The sequence below is a fragment of the Coenobita brevimanus genome, chromosome 70, assembly GCF_032717465.1.
Source record: "Coenobita brevimanus isolate Jiangsu-jjx chromosome 70, ASM3271746v2, whole genome shotgun sequence".
NCBI classification, from domain to species: domain Eukaryota; kingdom Metazoa; phylum Arthropoda; class Malacostraca; order Decapoda; family Coenobitidae; genus Coenobita; species Coenobita brevimanus.
The window spans coordinates 36,503,455-36,531,070 of record NC_137023.1 but is presented as its reverse complement, the minus strand read 5'-3'; the positions used below and the strand labels follow the sequence as shown (position 1 = coordinate 36,531,070).

Genomic DNA, 27,616 nt, shown 5'->3' with positions numbered 1-27,616 from the left:
AATCAATTTCATTTATTATAATCTTAACAGTTATCAGTAGGCCTGTCTGCAAACATTAGAATCCATATACAGTTCATGCTGTGATAAAATTATTTCTTACAAGAAAATATTTTTAGCGTGCGATAAAGAGCTTTCCTAGATTATGTCCAAAGCTTACCGAAGTATACCTACCTTCCATATCAAAGCTGAGAGCGTTAGTGACGTAGTTTTTAGAATTTAAGAAGACCAGCGTCCTCTGCAGTGTCTTCTGATCCTCCTGCAATGCAACATCGAAGCTACAAGCATTGTTATCATCTTTGCATGTCTGAAAGTCCACCTCATCGTCAGCCACCTGCTCAACCAGCTCAAGAGTGTCAGCATCTGTGCTGTAGGTGATGCTGAGTTGCTGGCTACCCTCTCCCAGGGAGAGAATGAAGTTTGGGTCGTCATTCAAGGCTGAGGAATAAAAGACTGCTACAATATTCTGTTCTATTTCATCTGATTTTACCCTGCATTAAAATATAAGTGCATCTTTAGCAGTGACGGGATTCATTGACATAGCTTTCAGCCTTCAGACTGCTATGATTTCTCTGCTGAACAAAGTCAGGATGTTACTCGTGACTGGAATACGGACGTGTGTCTAAATCAGCAAAATTCAAAACTGTCACCATGGTGCGGATGCTCAAAACTTTAGTCCCGGTCGTTGCTCGCCAGCGCGGGACCAAGTCATCATTTGTGTTCACAATGGCTGCCGTCTGTGATGTTCAAAAAAGTATGGGCGCCATGTTGTGACGTCAGCGGGACTATCTCTGGTCGGAACTCCATCAAAATTTACGACTGGTACCAAGCAGTCCTAAAGCCCATTCAGCACGGTCGTAAGAAAGCTTTGAGCCTCTCATCAGCGTTATCTACCCCTCAAAACATTAGTTAAGGTGTTTGTAATACATCCAAGCATATAGCGGTATTTTATTATGGCAAGGATCCCAGGGAACTCTCTCATGCATGATTTGTGCTTGGTTATCGAGTTTTAAGTGACTCTCTATTGAGGCCTCTTATGAATTGTAGATGTGCAGCATAATTTTATCTCATGAGACTGTGAAAGCCTCCCTATGATGCCACATACTTGCTATAAAATGTAGGCTACTCATATATTTTCATTAGGTATGGCGTGTGAACTGCTCTTCTTCTACAAATCCTCGTTCTAAGTTAGATGTGGGCAGATTTGGTATTTTTTCCAGTATATTACAGTTTAGGACACTACTGGAATTTCATATTTTAACCTCCATTCTCTGGAGTATGCATATTGAATTCCAGAGGTGTCCTAAACTGTTAATTTTCCTTTTTTTTTTTTTTTTTCCTTTAGGGGCTTTCATTAGCTCACAATTTTATTATGTGCTGTGAAGTGATAGGTTAGGGTCTTTAGGTAAGGATAGGGTAAATGTTTACAAGTGCACCTGCCTTATGGTAATGAATTTGATGTAGCTCGATGGGTACATCTTGATGTCTGCGTCAAATCATTCTAATTCATCCATGGCAAAATAAGTCTTTGAGATATTAACAAAAACCCACCACCACTTTGCACTTAGCTTAAAACCTAACCTAACCTACCCTAGCCTAATCAGAAGCCTAACCTAACATTACTTAACTGCACCCCACTGACCTAAAAACAACTTATCACCGTAATCATGAGGCCTTGGCTTGACAACCTCCAAGCAGGTTTGGGGTTTAGGTTAGGTTAGTTAATTTAGGTAGATTAGGTTAGATTGGGGCTAAAACTTTGTTGGATGGGCCTAATGGTTGTTAACAAATATAAAATCTGTCAAAGATTATAAGTTAGAAAAGAAAACATTGCAAAACAGGCCTTAAGGAAAAAAAGTTCAGTTTATTGACTAAACTGAATGCTTGAATTTAGTTTTTACGCCCGAAACATCACATTGAATTCGACTGACAGCATTGACAGCATCAGTAACATACTGCCAAGCTGCCGCCTTCATCCTGACTCCTGTTGAGGCACTGTCAAATGAAAATTTTCCCAATATAATGTCTTGCTTCTCTGCAACACTTGTTGCCATAGCCAGCAGCTCTGCATCAGTAAAGTTTGGGCGCCGAGGTCTCTTGGCTTTAGGTTCACCTTCCATTGTGAAGTAGGTTAGTATTAGCAGACAGAGAGGCGTGTGGCGAGTATCTAGACTGTGGCGGTGATATTTGTTGTTACCAGCATGCACGAGTTGTCTGTTTAGAAACAACCTCCTTGATTCTCATTGGGTGCCTTTTTTGTTACACTGATTCTCATTGGTTGCTATCAGATCAGCTGGCGAACTGCCTGCCCTCTGCCGCTTGATAACACTTATACCCGCCCTACGACTGACCGCTTCTCGCTTGAACATTGGTGGAGGTGGTCAGTCATAAGGCGGGAATAACTTAAGACGGGACTAGAGGAGCGACCACCGACGGCGGGACTGAGATATGACCAGTTTTGAGCATCCGGCCCCATAATATATTGGAGTTCTTGTTTCTAGTGTTCTAGAACGGTATATATATATACAGTATATATATATATATATATATATATATATATATATATATATATATATATATATATATATATATATATATATATATATATATATATATAAGTTTTGGGTGTTCCTACTTACGCGGGAAAAGTCCAACAACATCATCACAGTGCTGTATAGTGGTGCTTTTGTCCGTATCAACGTCCTTACAGCGCGACACCGTCAGGTCTTCCGGTTGCCCAGAAAACTGTGCCTGTTGATAGTAGCAAGTGGTGGTACTTGGGGAACAGGTTAGGCTCCCTTGTACCCCATCCACCTCCACTTTGTCCAGTGTGCCGGTGTGGACTCTAAGGAACGCCTGACCCCCGCCACCACCGTCACCGACCCACGCCACACGGGACCCAAAATCTGTCGGCAGAACAGACGGCCGTATTGCTGACTCCTTCAGTCCGAAGACCTATTTTTACCTGCATCACAAGGTTGCGGGTATATGAGAACAGTGTATGCTTATCCTGTTCTTACTGGTGGGGAAAACTTTGAAATAAACCTAATTCTTCGGGGCCCATATTCACAGGGTATACGCATGGTCCCTCCCCATCCTCTGGCACAAGTCCAGCCCATCCCACCCATTCTTTGTCACCCACGCCCATTTCTTTGTCTCCCAAACCAATTTCTTTGTCCCCCATACCCATCTCTTTGTCCCCTACACCGATCTCTTTGTCTCTCAGTCCCATGTCATTACCCCCCCACGCACATTTCTTTGTCCCTCATGCCCAATTCTTTGTCCACATGCCCATTTCTTTGTCACCATGCCCATTTCTTTTCTCCCCATTCCCATTTCTCTGTCCCTCACACCCATTTCATTTCCCCTCACACCCATTTCTTTATCACCCATGCCCATTTCTTTCTTCCCCTGACACTTTCTCTCTTGAAGAATTCTCAGAAATACTCCTTCATTACTCTCCAGCCACCAATCCTATGACACCCATTTTCACAGCGTATACTTTCTTGCCCCAGCTCCTCTCTCTCTCTCTCTCTCTCTCTCTCTCTCTCTCTCTCTCTCTCTCTCTCTCTCTTTCTTTTCACCGGGTTCCTTTATTGCTCCCTTTTGGCTGTTTTCAAGGCTCGACTTAGGTCACGCAGTAACGAACGTGCTCAGATTTATTACGTATTATTAATCCCTTTATTCCGATGAATATTTATTAAAGGTTTTGTTGTGTTCAGACGATTTTATTCATTTTCGTAAAGATCTCTCGTACTGAAGGGGTTAATGAAAGCTGCATCTAACTCTTCCAGCTCTAAAATTCTCTCCCCTGTATAAAATCGTCTGGTGAAACTAGATGAAACTAAAAAAATACATCATTCGGTTGAAGGGATTAATCTTAGGGCAAAGGTTAGAGTCTATGAGCTGAATAAAATCGTTTGTCCTAAGCTGGAATTTAATACGAAGTTATTTTCTAGGCCAAACTGTGAGGCGTTATAGTTTTTAAAAAATCTATCCACTTACTGAAGTATTTATTTATCCACCTATTTATGTGTTGGTGAATTTGGGTTCTCTTGAGAATATTAACTCCTTCAGTCCAGTTAGTTTCAGTTTCATTCTTGTTACCTCCGAATAGTTTTTATTAAGTTATTATTATTATTTATTATTATTATTATTATTATTATTATTACTAGGATGAGTTGGATACAGCCTGGGGTACTTCAGTTTAGCCTGGGGTGGTGCTCAGGTCCTTCAAGGTTAAATCCCTCATATGAAGAAGGGTTTGGCGTCGCTGGAAGAGCAAGGACAGTGAAGCTTGGTGGTTGTTTAGATAGACACCTTACCTTCCTCACAGAATGCGGCTTCCGGCGATAAATACACGATAGAGAGGGACTGACGAGAAAGGTATGTGTACAGTGAAAGTTGGGGACAAATTTTACCTAATTTTCCTCCTTTTCTGCTTGTCACTTTCTTCTACTAGTCTATATTCCAAAGCTGAGACAGGCTTAGTATGTGTGTCTGCTCATAAATGATTTACCTTTTGATATGATGTGTCAGGGAGGAAGGTGACAATCATTTCCTAACTGAAATTGACGCTGTTCAAGAATAGGTGAACTTTTGAAACTGACTGTACGTAAGAGATAGTACTGAGCCTTGGCAGGAGGGTTTATTACTGGGTAAGAATGTTCCTTTAGTCCAGGCCACTGCTCACAGGATACAATGTTGGACAATATAGAAACCATATTTGTTTAGGTTATGGACAGTTTTTAAAATACTTTTCAAAATTATTCTTTTAAAGGTGAAATTCTGGTTGTAGGCAATATTAGAGTAACTAAATAGTATAATGATCTTGCTTGAAATTAGATTTGTACAGTTTACTTACCAGTGATGTTAGCTAACAGATATCCAAAGGCAAGAGGAACAGTTTCATCAGATTCATTTTCAACAGACATAACTAATGCAAATGCATCTTGCAGGTTCCCCTCACAGTCGATGGTAGTTTGTTCTTTATCAACAGTACTGCAGTCGTAATTCACTTCATTATTAGTACCGTTGACTATCCTATACAGAGCGAGTGTCCATACCCCAGCGGCGTCAACTAGTTCATGCTTATCAAGGACGACTCTAACATTCTGATTCACTCCGGTCAGGTCACTTGGTAGCCGCACCTGCCTCAGTTCCTTCACGTCCAACTGTACCACCTGAGCTATAAAAAAAAAAAAAAAATAGTAATATGGATCAGTGATGACATATTTGGTAGCATCTCTTCTTGGTACTGTCAGCCATCAAAATTCGGCTTAAGGGAGCTCCCTGAAACTGAAGGGGTCAAGAGCATCCTGCGTTAACCTCTTCATTATTTTTTCTGCTTCTTTCTCTCTGTTTTATTCAACCCAGAGGAGGGGGATATAATGTGTTTTGCCTTTCCAATAATGTGCTTTGCCCTTCTAGTTCTTTGATGACTGCTTAAGAACGCACCATGAAAACTGATTACACACGATGTTCAAAGGCGTTCCAGTAGTGACCATCAAATTATTTGGTCTTGTCTTTTGTACTGTACTCCCACACTCTCTTACTTTTTTAACTCCTTGAAGCCGATGACGTATCTTTATTCTATTCTTGCTGCCATCATATTATTTTCTTTTTTAGATTTGATCAGACTAATAGTAGTGAAAGCATTAATGAAGGCTATATCTAACAACTCCAGGCGGAATACTATTTTCACCTTGACTTGGCCCGGATTTTCGTCCCTTTGCGGGTTATTTCCGATAGCTCAGTGGCAGAAATAGGAAATAGTACGGCTCTACGTTATTTCCATAGCACTTCGTGACTAGCATCGTATTGTAGTATTAATCTGTAGCCACAACTCTGCATTTAAGATGGAAAGATGGGAATTTTAGGCCAAGTTAGAGTTTTAAAAAAGTATAGTGAAGTGGTGGAAGAGTTTAATTAGTCAGGAATAAAACTTTGCCTTCTATTCCACTACGTCTACTTCTCTCTTTTAGGGCATGGCCGTCAGTGTCCTGTCTGACACATTATATTAAAAATAATCCTCTATGGTCAGAAAAAAACATACTAAGTCTCTCGTATCTTTGGAATATTAGCCAGCAGAGGAAAGTGACGAGTAGAAGAGATGAAAAGTTGGGTAAAATTTTTATCCATGACTATCTAGCTGAAGACAGGAAAAAACAAATCAATTTCACAATGGAAATGAAGAGTAGAATGAATGAAAGAAGAAAGGTGACAGGTGATATGAAGGCCTTGATAAAAAATAGATAACTGAAAATGAATGCTTCAAGATGACTGAAGGAAGGTGTGTTAGTGCTCACATCAGCGTGTTGGTGTGAGACTTAGGTGTGAAAAGTCAGGAGTGCGATCAGTGGGAATGGGACTGTTAAGGAATATGTGAAAGATGTGGAGTAAAAAAAAAAATGTTGATGATTGAGGGGTAGATGACAGTGTGTATTATTATGGTATGGTGACGGAGAGAATGGGTATAAATAAGGGTCCTAACTCACCCTGTCTCTTATGTGGGAAGTGTGGCTGATATGATGATGATGATGATGATTTCCTACCTCACCCAGTCTCTTTGGTGGGCATTATGGTTGAAATAACGACGACGACAGTGATGATGATGATGATATTGATAATGATGATTTTCTTTCTACGAATACTCAAGGTGTGTAGGGAGGGGCTATCTATCTGATGACAACGACAGCGAGATTGATGATGATTATGCTGCTGATGATGATGATAAGAGTGGCTACTTACCTGAGACAGCAGCCAGAGTTAGGAGAAGGAGGAGGGAGGTCCCACGTGTTGCTGTCATGGTCTCCACCAGACAACTTCCAGATCACTCAAGTTCTGTCTATATATTTCTGAAGGTGATGGCAAAGGGGTAAATTTCTTGTAGTTTTCTGCTTGTACAATCTTGGACCTGAAAACACGTGTAATTATGAAAGCAGGGGCCACATTGTTAAAACTGAGAGCGTCAAGGTTAGGATACACTCCCACTTGACCAAGTATTTCCAGAGATATTGAAAGGCCCAGTGATTTCCAGCAATTGTTAAACGCGGTATTAAAGGTACCAAATTTCACTAAATACACATATTATCAAGATTTGGTGCTGCCATAAAATCGTACATGTTTCCAGTATGAAAACGCACATTTTACATTATTAATCCGAAAATTAATATAGTCTGACTGAATTTGGTATTACCGCAAGTTTGTAACAAGAAGAAGAATAATATGAAGAGAGGAGGAAGAAGAAGAAAAAGAGAAGAAGATGAATAAGAAAAGAAAATGATAGTATAATGAGATAGAGACATTACACGCGTTATTCCAGCCGTAGATACTAACTCAAGTAAGCTCCGGACAGGGTTACCCACAGAGCTAAAGTTTTGTTTCCCCCGTGACCGTGTTTACCCCGCAGCACAAGAGGGTTCGTGTTGCAGGGGCAGATTACAGGGTTCGTGTTGTAGGGGCAGATTACAGGGTTCGCGTTGTAGGGGGAAGATTACAGGATTCGTGTTGTAGGGGGACAGATTACAAGGTTCGTGTTATAGGGGGCAGATTACAGGGTTCCTGTTGTAGGGAGACAGCAGGGTCCGTATTGTAGAGGAAAACTGGGACTTGCCAAGCTTGACCTACTGCCTAAAAAAAAAAAAAAAAAAAAAAATCGTGTGGTCGATAGGTATAAAACTTGAGCCTTATTCTTCTACAGAGCAGTCCTAACCTCTCCAAGTGACGCTTACCTCCAGACTGCCAGAGCGCGGCACTTCCTTTCCACTGTTAAGCAATGCATTACCACCCTCACTCCATGACCCGTACTTACAAACCTCCCTACTCTCACGCTATCTGCATGGATACTTGTTCATACTTTCATCTTCACTCAAAGAGCTCCCAAACATGTCACAAGCAAATCAGGGTGAAAACTGAAGTGAAAAGATACTAGAAACAAAAAGATCTGTGATAAAACTTAACTGTTTTGGAGACGTTTCCATAAATATGGGTTACAGCCCTTTATAAATGTAATCCTCTATCAATCAACTCTCATTTCAATTTACTCATGCCACGTAATCTGCTGATGCCTCTTATCTCTCCTTTTTTTCAAGAGATTACGTGCTAGCTGTCAACAAAGGTTCTTTGAAATATACCTGTACGCATTTCGTTCCCCAGGTGTTGTAGGACGCTGCATTACCATAGTTCTTTCACCTTAACTTGGACCAAATTTTTGTCCTTTTGCAACATTTCGTGTACAGCACCACGATTGTTGGATAATACAATACTGTGCCTGTACGTCCTATCCTTACTTCCTTTTCGTGACTAGAATCGCAGTTCAGTGTTAATTCATCGTTACAACTGCGCATTCAACATTGAGAGATGATATTTGTTAGGTCAGGTTAAAGTTTGCGCGCGTGTGTGTGTGTGTGTGTGTGTGTGTGTGTGTGTGTGTGTGTGTGTGTGTGTGTGTGTGTGTGTTTACCTAATTGTTCTTACATGATCGTATTGTTATGGGATTCAGCATCTTCGTCTTGGGGGGAGGGGAGGGTTAGGACAGAGGGAATGGAGTAAGATAATATCAAATAAAATTAAGTTTTTAGTCTTTAGCATCAACCGGGATCTAGTATCGTACATAAAAACGTAGCATTATACAAAGAATGTACTCATAGCCTTTTACTGATTATGAGAGAGAGAGAGAGAGAGAGAGAGAGAGAGAGAGAGAGAGAGGAATGAATTACGTGGCAATGTTGCTTCCCACTCAGGCAGCTGCTTATCCTCCAGTGAAAACTTTAATTCCTCGTGGTGTTATCTCTCTCATTACTTCGCTGTGTGGTATTTGTCAAGGGATTCCTGAAAGATTGAAAAGTATGTTGCTGGTATTCGAGTTGGCAGGGGAGATTTTCAAGTCCCTACTTCTTAACTATGTATTTTGAGTATATATTGTTTATCGTTCGGTTGTATATTACGTCTCTCTCTTATATCAACGTGTAGTTGTTAGCCCCAGTTCGTCCGAAGAGTGGACCTGGTGGACTGCAGCCTGAAGTCGGCCTCAAGCTGCAGTTCACCGTCCGTCTTTTGGGGGATAGGAAGGAAAACTGAGGGACGTTTGTAAAACCAGGAAGAGAAGTCGTCCACTTATATGGGTGCTACCACGTGAAGGCGTCCGTCCTCAGCAAAGACTGCATAAACAACATATAATATTGTATATTAACGTGACATACAAGAAAAAACTGGTAAGGGAGAGGTTCTAGAAGCCTCCTAAGTTAACGAGAATACAACCTTTTTTTAATGACATGATTATGGCGTGTACTGACATATGCTCAGACGACTCTTGCCCACAAAACGTCTCTTCACATAACAGAAAAAAAAAAAAATCGTCTCCTCCTGGTTTTACAATGGCCATATATTTTCTTCATCTTAACAATGAAGCTTTGATCAGTCCACCGAGAGATGCCAAGGTTAGTACTGAAGGATGCCGGGGTTAGGACTATATGTTGCCAAGGTTAGGACTGAAGGATGCCAAGGTTAGAATTGAAGGATGCCAAGCTTAGGATTGAAGGATGCCAAGATTAAGATTGAAGAGAGTTTAGTTTCAAATCGTAGGATACCAAGGTTAGAATCGAAGTTTGTAGTATCCTATAGCAGTTATGTCTGAACCTAACAAAAATTCCATACCTCTTTTAGCTCAGTTGATGGACATGTTTAATCGGAATGAAGGTTTGATTTCACAGGTAACAAATATATATATATATATATATATATATATATATATATATATATATGTGTGTGTGTGTGTATATATATACTGTATATATATATATATATATATATATATATATATATATATATATATATATATACATTCATTCCTACCTCATAACTAAGACCCATGGAATTTCATGGGCGTGTGAGGTAAGAATGAAGTTGTGAGAGTGGACCAGTTCCATCACGTGAAAACTGAGCCCACTAAAATCGTATAAAGGGAGATAGGCAAGGGGAGATAGGCAGCCCTTGCAAGAATTCGTTTCAAGACCCTCAGCCAAGGCAATGGACAGGAAGATGATGAAACAGAGAAGCGTTACAGAGGAAATGAGTTATCGAAGAAGTGTTAGCCGGAAGGAAATTAGTCTCTTCCTTACCATGGCGTCTTCCCTATTCTTGCATCAACCAGGCTATTTTATTGATCTTTGGCGCCCCCATCCCTCGTAGTGAATGGGTGAATGAATGCTGTGCATCTAACCCCTCCGCTTCGAACAGTCTTTCCCAAACTGCATAAGATCGTCTGGTAACAGTAAAAATAAAATACATATTAGGCTGTCTTGCTGAAGGGGTTGACATATCAGGTGAGAGGTGATTATAACATTCTCTCTCTCTCTCTCTCTCTCTCTCTCTCTCTCTCTCTCTCTCTCTCTCTCTCTCTCTCTCTCTCTCTCTCCATACACCCTAATTCAGGAATGGGTGGCCACAAATGAATCGTTTCCATGTCTCCTCGTCCTTTGCCATCAGGCTGCCCTTTCTCCAACCCACACATACACATCCTCTCTCATATGCCTCTCCATCACATCCCTCTAGTCATCCTCGGTCTTCCCTTCCTCCTCCCCCCTCCACCTCAGTCACATGCACTCTCCTCGTCAATTTCTCACTCTCAAAATTTTCCGTACCGTACAGGAATTCCGACCTGTTATTTTTCCTCCGTCCTGCCTACACTGTATGATGAAAATAAAAATACATAATCACCTCTTCAATCTTCCACTCTACCTCTCCTCCACCCCACATCCCACCCAGTCTTCCTCCAGTTCCGGAAAGCCTATCTTATCTGTGACAGGTTGGACAGCGTAATTAACGAAAGAGCCTGGTGCAATGAAACCTTCACTTCGATGACGTCATCTTCGTTTCAGTCCCCCTACCTTCAGACGATTTTTTTTCAACTTAGGAAGGATCTTGTAGCACTAGTGCAACTACTGCTACTACTACTATTACTATTACTACAACTACCACTAGCAGTAGTGGCAGTAGTAATTGTTGCTGTTGTTGTTCTAGCGGTAGTTGTCGTTGTTGTCTTCGTCGTCGTCGACGTCGAATTATTATTATCACCAATGAAACGCCTTTGTCGGCGCGGAACGAGAGAAGCCACTTAAATCCGAAAGCAATGAAAAGTCGCCTTACACCCCTAGGATGCCTAGAGTATCCTATAGTGTAAAGCGACACAACTAGAGTCGTATAAGAGGGATATGAGGCTCTGATCCGTAGCTCATGAGGTCCTCTAGCACTTCATTGTTAGTATAGTTGTCTCTCACTAAACTGGCCCAGATTTTCGTCTTTTTTGCAGGTTATTTCACGTAGCTCAAAGACAGAAAGAGGTGATGCTACGTCTTTGCATCCTTTCCATAGCAGTTCTTGGTGACTATTACCATATTCTAGTGCTAATCTACTGTTACAAATCAGGAATTAAGATGGAGAGACGGCAGTTTTAGGCCAAGTTAGAGTAAAAAGAAATTAGTGCCTCGTGAGCTGAATTAACCGTCTGGCATCAGCAATTTTATACTTAATATTACGTCCTCGGTCTGAAGGAGTTAAGGTTTGTTTGTGCATGGGTCAAGATTAACTCGTTTTCCCTTGTCAGTCATCCATCACGTTGTTATCAACGTGGTGTTAGTAAAATAGCTGCACACACACACACACACACACACACACACACACACACACACACACACACACACACACACACACATGACGATAGACAGAATTGACAGATACAAAGATAGACAGATGGATGGATGGATGGATGGATGGATGGATGTTGATATATAGATAGATACCTAGACTGACTGAATTATTAATAGATAAGCAGAGAGAAATTTATGCCTATTTTAACACTCTCTCTCTCTACTCTCTCTCTCTCTCTCTCTCTCTCTCTCTCTCTCTCTCTCTCTCTCTCTCTCTCTCAGCAGTTCTCCTCTGGCTATGTCTCCAGATTCACTGTTACATCTTTACAATGCCTCAAGATTAGTGTTCGGGTTTAATCTGTCCTCTCATCTAGAGTAAAACGAACATGCTTTATTTATAGTGTCCCCCTGTGAAGAGTATGACAAGGTAGTTTTCTATGATACGTGGAGACACCACAGATGTATAGTCTGCCAGAGAAAACTTAAATAATAATAGATAAATGGACAGTACTAAATTGAGACTGCTTGCCGAGTTAAAAAGTTAATTTATATATTAATCTTCTCAGGCTCCTTTGATTCATGCGCAGGTTAACAAACCTATGTGACTTGAACTACAATTGATTGCTAGACTTGTTCGATCGTGAGAGGGTTAATGTCGACTGGCAACATTAGTAACACTCCCAGGGCCCATACATTCACTCGAAACTGAAGAAAATAATTTGGCGTTATGCTGAATTGAAAAGCAAAGTTTTTCCCACCATGATAGAGTCGGTATTTTACAAGGCAATGGACCCACAGGATTTTATTCAGTCTACCGTGTGACTCTTATTTCACTTAGCTTATGGCAGACTTCTGTTGATGAGAGAGAGAGAGAGAGAGAGAGAGAGAGAGAGAATATGATGATGATGATGATGATGATGATGATGAAAATAATGATGAATATGATGATGATGATGAAAAAGGAGAATAAGATGAAGAAAAAGACGATGCTGATGATGATGATGGTGAAGAACAAGATGTAGAAGAAAATGAAGAGGAAGAAGAAAAAAATCACCATTAACATCCTGAGTACCACGACGTCATTTATTTTTGTCTTGTCTCTTTAAGGACAATATGTTCCACCTAAGGGGACACTCTCCCTAGTGAAGGTCAGGGGTTAACTACTCTCCGATGACATATTGTCTGTTTCTGCCGTCACCACACGATTATATTCAACTTTGGACAGACTTTTCGAGCTGGTGGAATGAGATACAGCCTTCATTAACCCCTTCATTGTTATAGAGGTTGATTCTTAAGCCACAAGGAAGATGAGGAGGCTGTTTCATGCATTCAGAGCAGCATGTGGAAGGAATTTGTTTGTTCAGGCAGAGACAGGTATGTGTGAAAGAATAGTAGTGTGGGACAAGGTGCTGCGGTGATGTGGGGAGTAGCCCCTAAATGCTACGAAAGGAATACGGGTGGAAGAATGGGAAATAAAGTACATACATGGAGTGAGACAGATTGACAAACTAAGATATAACTCTGGTAGAGGTAGGTGCATGATGGAGAGGGCTGGCTAATATTTAGAGGGATGTGACCGTACGAAATGAATGGTGTGATGACGGAGGTACAGTACGTTTAGGGTGCCCTCCTAAACGGTAGCCCCTCCAGTGGTACTATGACTGAAGAAGTAAGTCATCTTGTACGCATCAGCGGCTGCGTCAGTGTTGCACCACCGCGACCACCCGGCGTCACTTGATGCAATTATCTTTCTCTGCGTCAGCCAGTGTCACTGACATTTTTACTTTTCGCTTTGTTCTCATTACTTTATAAGTTTTAAATGTTTAACCTCTTCAGCCAGATAACACCTTTATATTTTATTCATACCACCGACAAGTAATTTTATTCACTTAAAGAAAATCTCTCGAAGTGAAAGGGTTGGAGGACATCTCCAATCAACTTGTCCACCATGAAAGGTGTCCTTTTCCCTAGTTTTGTGAAAATATATACGCATTCGGCAGTGGCCGATTTGATAGAGAGGTGGCCTGCAGTCCTAACGAATCTGGTTCGAATCCCGACTGGGACGGGGAACAGTTTAAGGATTTGAATTTCATTAAAAAGCAGACTTTACTGATCTATCAGAATACCCACCGACCTGCAAAAATACCCCCGCTAATATCAATACAACAGTCCTATTTGAGACAGCCCAAGAATGTATTCAATATGGACGGTGGCTGTTAGCGCCGACGTGTTGACATGTGGAAATGTATGGTATGTAGGATGACTGTTCGGCCTTGGGAACTGGCTGTGAAGCCTATGTCCAGAGTTGGACACATTAGAAAAAAGTATTGCGATCCTGGATTGCCAGGTTCCAATTTCATTTGACCAAATCCTCAAAACGTTGTGGTACTGTATCTGGCATCCCAAGATCACCCTGTGGCTGTTCTTTAGCGATGCGAAAAGTGATTGCCACGATGCGTCAGATTCATCCATTTTTGTCACTTTCACCCGCCCACTCTGGTTCAGAAAAACTCGATCTGAAACAAAAGATTTTGGTTAATCAACATAAGTTTGGCACGTTCGATGTCAAAAATTCACCGTTAACATCATTGGGTGGGTCCTCAATTCGTCTGGGCACGGGGCTTAGGTGTTGGAACACACTGTAGACTACACAAGCTGAAAGTGGCGATGAGGTTGGTAGATGAATGATTATTGATGATGATGTTGATGCTGACGAAGAAAGCAATAGTACTGCATGAGAACCACAGTACTGCTTACGTGTCTGAAGCGAGAGTTATTTATCGCTGTGTATTGTACGAGGTGGGGAATGAATCATCGGTGAAGAATGCACCACGATACACTATCTGCTGTTGTTGATCTCCCACCGCCATCACACACACCGACCCGTCCCATCCCCAGCCCACACCTCACCCTGCCTCACCCTGTCAAACACCCACCCTCACCCTGATACGTACCCAGTCTCACCCTCACATACACCCTGTCTCACCGTCATTACCCTCATACATACCCTGTATCACACTCACCCGCATCATGTCACCTCACCCTTCTTCATCCTTCCACATTCTGCCTCACTCTGCCACACACCCTGCCTAATCTTCCGCATACTTTGCCTCACCCTACCACATCCTACCTCGCTCTGCGACACATCCTACCTCACACTGACACACTCTGCCTCATTATGCCCCACCCTCTAACTCACTCGACCACATACTGACACACATCCTGTCTAACCCTGTCATACTCTGCCTCACCCTCACACATTCCTCAGCACCCTCACACACATCCTGTTTTACCCTGCCACTCCCTGCCTCACCCTACCACATCCTGCATTCTGCCTCATACCCTGCCTCATTTCAGCCTACCCTTGACAAACTTCATAATTTCGACACTTATGCACGGACGCCGTAAGATTCTCGCATGTCTTACTTTTCAGACTATTTCATCAGTAAAGAAGTTCCCCTGGGAAAAAAATGCCTCTTATTATGATTTTTAACTAGCTGTTGCCTTTCAAGAAATACAGTATCATTTCCGACATTGTTCTGCACATTTCTCTTCAATATGTTCTTGTATGTTCAAATGTAAACTTTGTCGATATTAAAGAAGTAAGAATAGCACGCAAGGAAATATTAAAGTGTTATATGCAATATTAATCGCCAAGGAAGTGTTGCGAAGCCACCAGTATCAAGGAGAGATAAATGGTTCCGGGTCAAGGTACGGCTGCTTACCTCACTTCCGGACTGACACAATCTCTCTCTCTCTCTCTCATAATCAGCTAAAGACTACGGGCACCTTCTGCGTATATCTCTAAGTTTTTATGTATGCCACTAGATCCCCGCTGATGCTAAAGGCTAAAAGCTTAATTTTATCTAACATTATTTCACTCCATTCCCTCCGTCCTAACCCGCCTCTCCCCTCCCTCACATACACACATACACGATGAACATACTAAATCCCATTAAAATACGATCAGATTAAAACTCTCTCACACACACACACACACACACACACACACACACACACACACACACACACACACATTCAGCCAGTCTTATCGCTCTAATCGGGTAATCAGAGAGAGGAAATGGCTGTTTATTCCCACAGTCAAACCTTGGTATCCGGCAAGTACATTTATATCCTTTATCTGATCAATCTCAGTGCAGCGATTAATTAATTTTTGAGTGATGACTTATTGCTGGAGATGGACGCCTTCCCGAGGTGGCACTGATAAGTATGGTATGTAGGAGGACTGCTGGGCCTTGATAGCAGGCTGTGAAGCCTATGCCCAGAGTCGGACACAAGAAAAAAAAAAAAGAAGAATTGGGTGGTTCCTCAACTCCCTTCATATCCCCTAAAGGAGGATGGTGTATAACAGGAAAAAGGCAGCTTAAACCTGTAGTCCATCGAGTTCATGTTCAGAGACCCTGAGGCGATATTAACAAAATAATTAAAAAATAAAGTTTGATATACAGTATTTCATTATTTTTGTTTGTTCCAGACTTTTTATTCAGATACCGAAAAACTTTTTGAAATATATTTTATAACCTTTCCATTTCCAGCAGTAGGCTCACTAAAAATGAATAAACTTGTCCGACACCAGCGAGAATAAAATAAATATAACTTCCTCATCCTGAAAGGGGTTAGATTTGCCTAAAGTTTCCTATACAGTACACCACAAATAAAACTCTATAATCCTGATGGTGTTCCCCTATTCTCATTTTTTTTTTCCCTTTCTTTTCTTTCTAATTTTTGTTTCGACTAGACGATGTTATTCAGCGTGCGAGAGACCTCTCGTATTTAGAGGGTTAATAATCTTATTCATTGTTATTATATACTTATGTACAGTCGGAAAAAAAAAATGCCTGCTGCAGTACTGCTCCACTTCATACTTTTGGATATGTCCGCCACTTTCTTCCCTGACGCATCTAACGAAAGAGAATCACACAAGGATACAGAAACATACCAAACCTCTCTCAGCTGAGGAATATTAGCCAGAAGTAAAGGGTAGTGAGAATTATAGATCATGGATTTTAAGTAGGTGGAGATTTTAGTCCTGCTGCAGCTTAATTCACGCAGCCCAGTGTCAGACTAAGACAATACTACGGCCATACATCCTTTTCGTAACACTTAGTAACTAGCACCTTTGTCTACTGTTAGTTTTTACATATACATCTCAACATTCAAGACTAAGAGATGGCAGTCCTATGCCAAGTTAAAGTGAAAAGAGTATAAGCGTGGTGGAATATTCGTCGAACTAATGTCCTTGATTGTACTGCATGTAACGTAAAGAGATAATGCTGTATGACTAACTACCCGGAGCTGGGAGTGAGGTGGGGGGCTTAGGGTAAGGTGCGTTAGAGTTACAAAAGGTAGGCTTCTCGTTGGCTTTGGTGATTTTGTAACACCTCTTCGTCAGCGATATATTCCGCTCGTTACACCTTGACATCCTCATGCATATTACTGATGCCAACTCATAAAGGATCAAACAGCATACAGGAGAACATGAAAGGGTAATATTCTAAACAAGTAGCTAAGAAAGTAGCACAGAATCTCCCCTGCCAACCAGAATACAACTCAGAGATAAGCTATCAGACAGGCAAGCCCCGTCAGCACGGTAAAAGTGTCTCTCGCCTCAGTACCCTCGAATCACGTACACAGGGAGGCGCCGCACTAATTTCACTGCCAAAAAGTAAGCGCATATTTTCACTGTTTGTTTAGCTATGGTTTTAAAAGTATATCTCTGTGCTAGTAAGAATCACCGTCTTGGCTTTGCAGTATTAAAAGTGAAACTACTATTTTCTTAGATGATAGGTTTATTTTTTATTTTTATAATTTATTACGGTACTTTCATGTTGTTAAAGTTTCTTCTAGACAGTGAAATGATGGGAGTCTGTTTGAAATTGCAAGTTGATTTCTGTACCCTTGCAACAGCACTGTGGAATTCTTATCCCTTGAATCACACGACTCCTTAGTTTTTTTTTTTTTTTTTTTTTTTCAGTCGACATCATTCACGTTGGGGAAGACTTCGCATATTCCATGGACTAATGAATACTATATCTGACTTGCCCTGTTCGAAAAGTCTCTCCTAAGCTGAATAAAAATCGTCTGGAGGTAGCACGAATGACAGTAGAAATATGAGTTATCGATGTGCGGGGGTTAATGCTGCTGCTGCTGATCAGGGAGGACCCAGCAGTGACAGCTCGGCGGGTGAAAGATAAAACACGCATTGCCAGATATCACAGCTGAAATAACCGACCTTCATGCTGACGAGAGTTAATCGAAATTAGGTTTACCTATGGCAGAGGGAATAATAGATAATTACAAGGGACGAATTAAAGACGTATGTTATGCAATGTAATGGTGGTGGGAATTTGAAAACGGTCACCTCGCCAACAGCTTCCCTCTCCTGGTGATCTCAGCTGCGTGCCCTCCGTTACAGGACATAAAGGACATACATAAGCAGGAGGGAACCCGTAAGCCTGTCAAAATTCGTCCCAAAATGTTTCCATCTAAAAGATTTAAAGCTCTCAGGCTCCAGTGACAGTATCTCAGCTGGGAAAAAACATCGTTTGGCGTTGGGTGGAAGAGAATACTATAGAGCTGTTATCTTAAGTGTTAATGGCGGTTATTTTCCGTTTGCTTCCTTGAGATCCATCAACAGGATCGGTTATCAGGCTAAACCGTTACAGAGCCGTCATATCACTCAAGCCAGCGATGTAAAAAAAAAAAAAAGGGGGGGGGGAAGCATCATCAGGAGGGATCCGATGATATTCCAAATGATCAACACAGTTCGTAATGTTCCATGGATATTAATTTAAGAAATGTGCATATAGTAAAATATTTCTTATGGATATGAGACAAAATTAATATACTGCATCTTCAGAAGTAGCATGCATGGTTACTAACGTGGAATTTACGTCCACTTATGCAGTATTAGTCATCTGTTTTGTCCGACAGTTTTGTCCGGAAGGTGCATTAGTACTTTTTCGGTCGACTGTAAAGACTGTTTTCATATGCACCTTTCAGTCACAGAACTTGCACGGTACTCAGGAAACTGAAGAGCACACATGATATGGATCAGAAATATTTCTTCGGTACGTAAAGCAGCATCATAAATATGTAGCTTCTTAGGGTTTTGCTCGCCTGTGCTTGGTAAAACCGTATATATTTATTTATTCATTTACTTATTTATTTATTTATGTTGACGCTGTGTGCCGGTGTTATATTCTGTGTATCGGTGTTATGGAACCGGCTGGGATAAACTGTATTTTCGTGATATGCCAACAGAAGGAATTATTACACACCACCACATGCCGCCATCTTGGGTACTACTTGCTTACTAGATCTCTTGGGAGGGGGGATTATCATGGAGTGCGATGCAGTGAGATTGAGAGAGTAGTTTTACAGCATGTCGGTGGCCTTATGGACGAGTACTAAATCTAGGTACTGTATATGAAAAAATAAATATTCCCTTGAGTATAACTTAAGGTATGAGGACTACGAGCTCAGTACTATGACCGCGCGGCTACACAACATAACATACTACAAACATCGAGGAGGAGGTGGTGGCCGAGTGGATGAAGGAATGAACTGAAGTGAACGGTCATAAGTTCGAATCTCCACTATTGCAGAGAATGTAGTATAGGATCTAAAGTATTTCCATAAGGCTCTCTGATGTCTTAAAGCACACACACGCACACACACACACACACACACACACACACACCTTTTCTAATTCCAGGGATTTTTCCAAGCATTATCAGTGTTACAGCGTTATTAGTGCCCAAGTGATGACATGTAAAGCCGAGAGATAAACCTTGGAATGCATTAGCTCCCGGTTACTAACGCTCAGGTAGGACATCGTGCTCAGTTTCCTGGTGATGTGAGCATTTTTATCAGATAGGAGAAGTTTCTGATTAATGCACTTGTCAACATTCCCTCTCTCTAATCGAACAATAATCTCTCTCTCTCTCTCTCTCTCTCTCTCTCTCTCTCTCTCTCTCTCTCTCTCTCTCTCTTTCTCTCTGATAAACTTTGTCTCCACTTAAGTACAGTTCTTTCATTTAGACAATATTGTGACTCTTTAATAGGCTATAACTTACACCAGACTGGCATCATATTCTAGTATCAATCTCTGCTATAGGTCAGTTTTAGAGGTGGGGAAACGGGAATTCTGCGCCTAGTTAAAATGAACAGCATTGGCCCTTCTCAGAACTAATCTCACGGCAGGAACTAATCTTACGGACAGAACTAATCTTAAGGTCGGAATTAATCCCTAGACCAAAAATCAACTCACGGTTGAAACTAATCTCACGGTCGGAACTAATCTCACGGCTGGAACCAAAGCCAAGTAAATAGACTGTAATCATCCGGAGAGCACACCGACGTGGTATAACACCCAGTCGTTAATACCATCACACCAGTCTCGAATGGGGTGGTATTAGCATGCATCAGTTCTTTATGGTACCGTGTTAGCGACCAAGTGGTGATATGTAAGGGTGTGTTCCGACATCTCTTGTGATAGAAGAACTGCGTGATCTAAGGAAGCAGACCATTTCGCTTATGCCGGTAGGTTGAGTGAAGAAATGATGATGATAATGATGATTATGTTAATAATGATAGTAATAATAATAATAATAATAATAATAATAATACCACCACCACCACCTACACTACTACTACTACTACTACTACTACTACTACACAGTCACCCGATAAATCAATCAATAAGTCCCAGTAAACAAATCAATCATTCAGCCTTTCACAATCACCGGCAAAACAATCGACCGTGTGTGGTCATAGAGTCTGCTCTTTGTTCACCGGTATCACAATTACACCTTATCAGCAGAACAGCCACCGCCCTGCTCTCTCTCTCTCTCTCTCTCTCTCTCTCTCTCTCTCTCTCTCTCTCTCTCCACAGGTTCATTAGTTAGTCGGTAGGCATGAATCTTCTTTCTTCTTCTCCTCCTCCTCCTCCTCCTTCTTCTACATCTGACCCTTCTTCTTCACAGGTCCACAAGGTCATCAAAGATGGCGTCGTGTCGTGTGGTGCTGGCTCTTCTCCTCTGCGTCACCTTCGCTATGGCTGAGGATCACGATTCGTTCATGAGGGCGTGTAAGTAGCCTCGTAACTCCTATTATTAGTTTGATGTTAAATTTTGATCGTACTGCTTTCAGGTGATTTCTACTGTATCTTGGTCAAACACTACTTACCACTCTCTCTCTCTCTCTCTGCATAGGTGGGAGGAGGAAGGTTGGGATCTGTCTCTATTAGGATGGAGTAAAACGAAAATGACATAATGTGGCTGGGTTGAAATCTTTTTATATTAAGCTGAAATAAAACGAAAATAAGATACTGTGGTTCAAGGGTACTAAAGGAACCACAATATTCACCTTTTGCACAGCAGCATGAACTTCACCACAATACTCCTCGCCTATTTTACGCTACCAGTCTAACATAATTCTGGTCATGTCTTTCACTTATTTTGCGTCATTTTAACTCCCGATTTGAATATAACCTTTTCTCTCACTTTTTTTTTACGCTACTCACCCCTCAGTTCAATCTAACATGTAACTGGCAAGAAAAGTTCCCCCCTCCCCCCAAAAAAGAAAAAAACATTACTCCAGGCTTTGATATGCAACTTCACTTGAGCCTAACCATCCTTATTCACTTTTTTTTTTCCTCTTCTCGATTCCAAACAAGACCTACCTATAGTATTTTTCACCTGATTCACTCCACCAACTTATAGGATCATCTTGAGCTTAATGTCTTTCACCAGTCCTATGCAATCAGCCTCTGTCTTGAAGATGGCTATACTTTCCTTCGCCTGTTTAACTCCATTCAACGCCCAAGCCTCTACTTGACAACTCTCCTTCATCGTTTTTACTTCACCCGAACCTGACCATTTTTCTTAACTTTTTCCATTCTAATCAGCCCCTAGTTGAGATCTTTTGAATACAGCCATTAGTAGGCTATATCATTCGCTTATTTTACCCCACTCAGACCCTGGCCTGAATCTAATAATTTTCAGAGGAGAAAAATAATCATGTGCATACTTGATCATTTTCCTCGCCTGACTTAGAACCTCCTGAGTTGGAACCTAATGATCCTTCCTTCATCTAATTTCCTCCACACATCTCCACACGGAACCTCTTCCACGCATCCCTTCACCGAACTTCCCCCATGCATCACTTCATAGAACCTCCTCCACAGATGACTCCGGGGAATACGTTGGGCTGAGGATTCTCGAGATCAGAAAAGTGCAGCGTGAATCGTCTCCCAGTGGCCACGAGCACAATGTGAGGGTCCTTTTGGCCAACCACACCTCAATCCCCAACCTGGCCGAGTGGAGCCTCACCACCTTCACCAACTCCTCCGTCTCTTACATGAGCACCATCCCCTCCCTCGACCCAAGGCAGACGGAGATGGAGTTCGAGGCGGACCTGACCAATGTGACGGGTGTATTTGTGGAGGGTTTGGATCGCAATAATGGACGTGTGGCCATGGCTTACACTCCAATTGACACCCATGGTATGTGAGGCGCATTTGACTGTAGGCGACCATGGGATACTTTCATGGCCGGGTTGATATAAACGATACTTTCATGTTGATATAAACGATACTTTCATGTTGATATAACCGATACTTTCATGTTGATATAAACGATACTTTCATGTTGATATAAACGATACTTTCATGTTGATATAAACGATACTTTCATGTTGATATAAACGGTACTTTCATGTTGATATAAACGGTACTTTCATGTTGATATAAACGGTACTTTCATGTTGATATAAACGGTACTTTCATGTTGATATAAACGGTACTTTCATGGTGATATAAACGATACTTCCATGGTGATATAAACGATATTTTCATGGTGATATAAACGGCACTTCCTTGATGATATAAACGATACTTTCATGGTGATATAAATGGTACTTCCATGGTCGGGTTGATATAAGGCGCCTTTGACAAATTTATAAATGAATTTCAGTCATTTGGAATTATTCTAAGTGTCTTTAAAGATTTCCTAAGCGATTTATTCTGCATAACACTAAATTAACCTCTTGTATGTCTCTACTGGAAATTATGTCGATATTAAAATGATATAAAAAAACAAGAGAATGTTAAGGTGTGATAGAATACAGTCCATATGCTTATAATGTTATGCTCCTTTTACTCTAACTTGTTCTAAAATTGCTTTCTCTATCTTGGAGTTGAGTTATTACAGGAGATTAACACTAGAATATGATGCTACTTACGGAAAGGTGCCATGGAAGGGATGTAAAGCCATAGCTCTGTCTTTTTGCCACTAAGTTAAGGGAAATATGGTGCAAAAGGACGAGAATCTGGGCCAAGTTAAGGTGAAAGAACTACAGCAAGCCCCTGATCTGCCACGGCACCAATGACTCTAACAATACCCTATCCCTGATAGTGATGAACTCCCGGCTGGCGTGGGTAGGTGGCCCCTACGATCCATCCCTGTCTTCGCTGAGGGTATGGCCGGGTAGCCTGGCGGAGGTGTGGGTAGGGGCAAAGGTGTGCAGGAGTGATGATGCGCCCTGTTACTTCATGGAGGGAAGCATCCCACGCAACATCTCACGCTGTCAGGACACCCCCACGCCCAGGGATGGATCAAGCGTGAAGCAGTGCGACGAAGTCATCACTCACTTCCAAGGTTCTCTCGCTCTCTCTTTCTCTCTATTATATATATATATATATATATATATATATATATATATATATATATATATATATATAACTTAGTCATGTCAAATGAGCAGCACGTAATTAATTCACCCTTGAAAATCACACTTCAAAGAACAAATGAACCAATAACTGAAAGGTGTACTGTGTATATTTGTAAGTTTTTCCCCTACCCATATCTCGCTACATGTGTTATGCAATATTATACAATTCCGGTAGGCATGTATACAAACCATGTTAAACGAATCTTTACGTTTCGAAATACTGGATGACACTGCACTCACATCATTGTGAACCACTAGGTAAAGATCCATGACGACATGCCACCGTTACCAGATGAGATGAGGACCCTACCACCGCACATCTAAGCTAGGTGTCCTCGTTCTATTTGGCGGGAACGGCACCAGGTCAATTTTTGATGTTGCTGTATTAGATGTTTGTTGCTTATTCATCAGAGAGAAAGAATAAATTGCTGTTGTTACTTACACGAAGGGTCTACCTCACTATACTTGACAACAGCAGCATGCAAGACCGACATACCATGAAGGAAAAAGTTAATATTGCTGCATTCATATTGAAAATGTATGAAAGGTAAATTTAACCTGTTACGATGGAGAATATTACAGTAGGTCATTTACTCAAAACTCATTCCTTGCCTAACAGAGAATGAAATTCGTGTCTCAAATTATGGTAATGTATGCTGCAGTACTTTAACAGCAGGTATCTGATCATTTGGCGCGCACGCGCACGCACGCACGCACGCGCGCACACACACACACACACACACACACACACACACACACACACACACACACACACACACACACACACAGAAAAAAAAAATCACTCTTTACAGACGTCATAAACCTAAATGGCTCGCTCGGTAAGCTGCTGTACTCACGTAGTTGCTAGCGCTGGTTCGAATCCTCGCAATATTTAATATAACGGCCATACCACGTTGAGTACACCGCTTCTCGTCCGATCAGCGAAGTTAAGCAACGTTGGGTCTGGTTAGTACTTGGATGGGTGACCGCCTGGGAACACCAGATGCTGTTGGGATCCCTACGTGTCAAGTGGGGTTGGTGGAGGATTAGTGCCCCTCCCTGTAAAACAATTAACGCTAAGCCCTTGGCCATCCCGTCTGGGATACATGACGTCTGGTAATGAATGAATGAATAACCTTCATCTTACTAGATATGTTCAGAGTGTAGAATAATCTCTACTGAGTTAGGCATGGATCTCCAGCTCTGTAATAGCACTGACTTACACACACACACACACAAATGAATGTATGTAAGCATGGATATGGTGCTGGAGAGGGACGCCTTTATTCAGTGACACGAACATAACCAGGAAGGTACATTCAAGCAGCTTCGCTGCCCGTTTATACGATTATACAGACTTCCTTCATCCCCAATCCTATCCCAAGAAAAGAGGATGATGGTGGACTGCAGGAGAAGGACAACTTCACCCCGCAGTTCACCGGGTTCCCATATAGACGAAATTGGCGCAACAACAATATCAAGCGATTATATGTGGCAAGCGTACATGTGATCATTTGTGTATTACAGAAATTGAGGAAGAGCCGAGGCTGAAGATCTCAGACAACAACCTGACAGTAAGCATCAGCCTGCGTTCCATACCTGCCAAGATAGAAGCCGTTGTGTACAACCCACAGGACCCGCGCCAAGTGTTCTCCCCTAAAGAGTACCACTGCCTGGTGGAAGTGTCAACGCTGAGGGCCGGCCCGGAAGTAGTGTGTCACCAGAGCCTGCAAGCCACCGAAGACGTAAAGGAAGCCATGGTCCTGGTGGTGGCCATTGATCACGAAGGCTATGTGAATGAGTCCAGACTGACTCTGTATATTGCTGGTGAGTGCTGTCTACAGGGAAACCAATAAAGAATGTAGGTGTTGGCCACAGAAAGGTCAAATAGGGAGGCAGGAGTTCGTAGACGGGCTACTAAAGGTCGCAGGTGTTGTCCATAGGGAGGTCAATAAGGGATACAGGTGTTGTTCGTAGAGAGGTTAGTAAACGAGGAAGGTGGTGTCAATAGGGAAGTCAATAAATGAGGTATGTGTTGTGTACAGGTCCACAGGAAGGCCAATAAGGGAGACATGGGAGTGGGTTGCAGTTTCGTCGGCTTAGGAAGTTTTCTGGCATTTCTTCTCTAGTAATTTATTTTACATACTGCACCTTGCTGTGCTCCTGTATGTTATTTCTGTCTCTTCAGTTCTGACATGGATCATAGATATAGACCATAAGAAAAAAAAATAACTTGATTTGTGCAGAAATAAACAGAAAGGGAGAGGTACTAGGGAACCTCCATCTCCGAACAGAATGCCGGCCTGTACATCGCCTGTTTGTCTTAGTGACCTGGCAGTCCATTGGCAGAAACCTAAGCCTTTTTTTATTTCTTCTTAGACTGGGACTTAAAAACTGGCTGTCTGTTTAACTGACCATCGTGCAACTGATAGCTGTAAATCTAAACTTTCTTATACTGGAATTTTGCAGTAATCAGTTGTCTGCTGTAATGGTCCTCTTGCAGTCCAGAATTATTACTTTAAGCCTTTTCCTTCTTACACTGAGACTTGGCAAAAATCTTTTGTATGCTGTAATGACTCGTTTAGTTGATAGCCATAAATCTAAAACCTTCTTAGACTTGCAACACAGAAAATAGTGTTTGTTTGCTGTGTTAACCCTCGTGCAGCCAATAGGCGAAAATTTAACTTTCTCGTGTTTAGATTCCCATCCTAAGAACGACAACACCGATCTGATCGTGGGCAGTGTGGTGGGAGGCATCTGTCTGATAGCTGTCATCGTAGCCATCATTGTTTTCTTCGTGTGAGTATGTACAGTACACTGTGTGTATATATATATATATATATATATATATATATATATATATATATATATATATATATATATGAGAGAGAGAGAGAGAGAGAGAGAGAGAGAGAGAGAGAGAGAGAGAGAGGGAGAATTATCCAGACTAAGCGAGATATTGCTGTGAAGGGGTTTAAGAAATTCATATCTGTCTCCCATAAGCTCAATAAAATCGCATGGGTAGCAAGAACTAAATGTCATCGTAGTGAAGGGATGAAAAGTTATAGGTACTATACTTATGATGAATCCATAAAAATAATATCTATAACAAGAAACTAAGTCTACTTTACCGCCAGGTAACATAGTAGGCTACCTGGTTCTTATCCGCGAAGAAAATATCCAAGACGTCACGTAAGAAAGGTAATTAGTACCAGAAAAGCACAGGATTAGAGAGAGAGAGAGAGAGAGAGAAACATAGTGGTCTAGATTAGCCAGAAATATGGGCAGAATCAGCTAACGATGAGGGCTGAATCTAGTCCGAATCAGTCATGGGCGACTCTGATCCGAATCTGCCATGGGCCGAGTAAGTCTGAGTCCATTGCCGATCATGCACTTTTTTCTTGTTGGGGGGGCGGGGACGGATGAGGGTCGACCTGCGTATCAGCACGGAATTGCCACCATGTCCTTTCTAAAACAGCAAGGTTCTCGTTTTCGTAAGATCTTTAAATATCGTGTTTTCTTCGGAGAATACCCATGCACTCAATAGTTAAATTCATACACAACGAGAACCGGGAAAGGGAGTGGTGGGCTTCAAAATAGCTGAAAAAAGTTGGATGTTAATAATACATGCCTGACTACAGTTACAAATGGTTGCTTCTTGCCACCGTCACCTATGCGCTCTGTAACGTAACATGCAGGCTAACCTCATCTTATGTTCACATTTCTCTCCAAAATGACGGACAGAAAGTGAATGACTGGCATACACCCTTGTCCTCACAGCTTTAAAAAATATAACAATTCCTCTTTCTGATCAGCTTTTTCTCCTCATCCAGGAAAGACAAGAAGAATAAGGGGAAGGGGAAGAGCAAGAGCATGAAAGCCGAGAGTGGTGAGGTGAGGACGGGTGCAGGCACCAAATATGAGGCAGCACCCACCAGCGAGCCCCCACCAGCACCGGAGGAGGAGGAGAGAGTGGAGGCCTAGCTACCAGGTGAGCAAGGAGGCAGTGTAGGACGAAAGGTGGAATGGTAATTTAATCTCTAACCTACAGTCTGTTCCAAATTAGAATTAGACTTGGCCACAACTCACACTCTTTCACACTTGCCCACACTCTCCCACTCAACTCCGCCACCTTCAACAGTACAGTCCATTCCAGATTACAATAATTGCAGGCAGTGGGGCTAGAGTGGGGGAGTACAGGTAGGTGTGGAAGGAAG

General features: G+C 41.8%; 1 protein-coding gene and 1 non-coding gene across 2 annotated transcripts; both read left to right on the top strand.

Moving 5' to 3' along the window:
• The first annotated feature begins 20,672 nt into the window (after positions 1–20,672).
• Positions 20,673–27,383, top strand: LOC145406420 (uncharacterized). Its single transcript, XM_080277577.1, has 6 exons — positions 20,673–20,757; positions 21,856–22,173; positions 23,084–23,326; positions 24,927–25,226; positions 26,099–26,198; positions 27,233–27,383. Exons 1-6 carry the CDS (start codon positions 20,673–20,675, stop codon positions 27,381–27,383), a joined length of 1,197 nt encoding a protein of 398 aa, XP_080133703.1.
• On the top strand, positions 24,296–24,414 carry LOC145406536 (5S ribosomal RNA). Its single transcript, XR_013898559.1, has one exon. It is a non-coding gene; the product is annotated as a 5S ribosomal RNA (ribosomal RNA).
• Positions 27,384–27,616: the final 233 nt, after the last annotated feature.

Excerpts from the sequence above, each read along its gene's own strand:
- LOC145406420 (XM_080277577.1), top strand. The coding sequence starts at position 20,673 with ATGGCGTCGTGTCGTGTGGTGCTGGCTCTTCTCCTCTGCGTCACCTTC. Across the intron at positions 20,758-21,855 it reads CGATTCGTTCATGAGGGCGT|ATGACTCCGGGGAATACGTT; the intron begins GTAAGTAGCCTC and ends CCTCCTCCACAG. Across the intron at positions 26,199-27,232 it reads GCCATCATTGTTTTCTTCGT|GAAAGACAAGAAGAATAAGG; the intron begins GTGAGTATGTAC and ends CTCCTCATCCAG.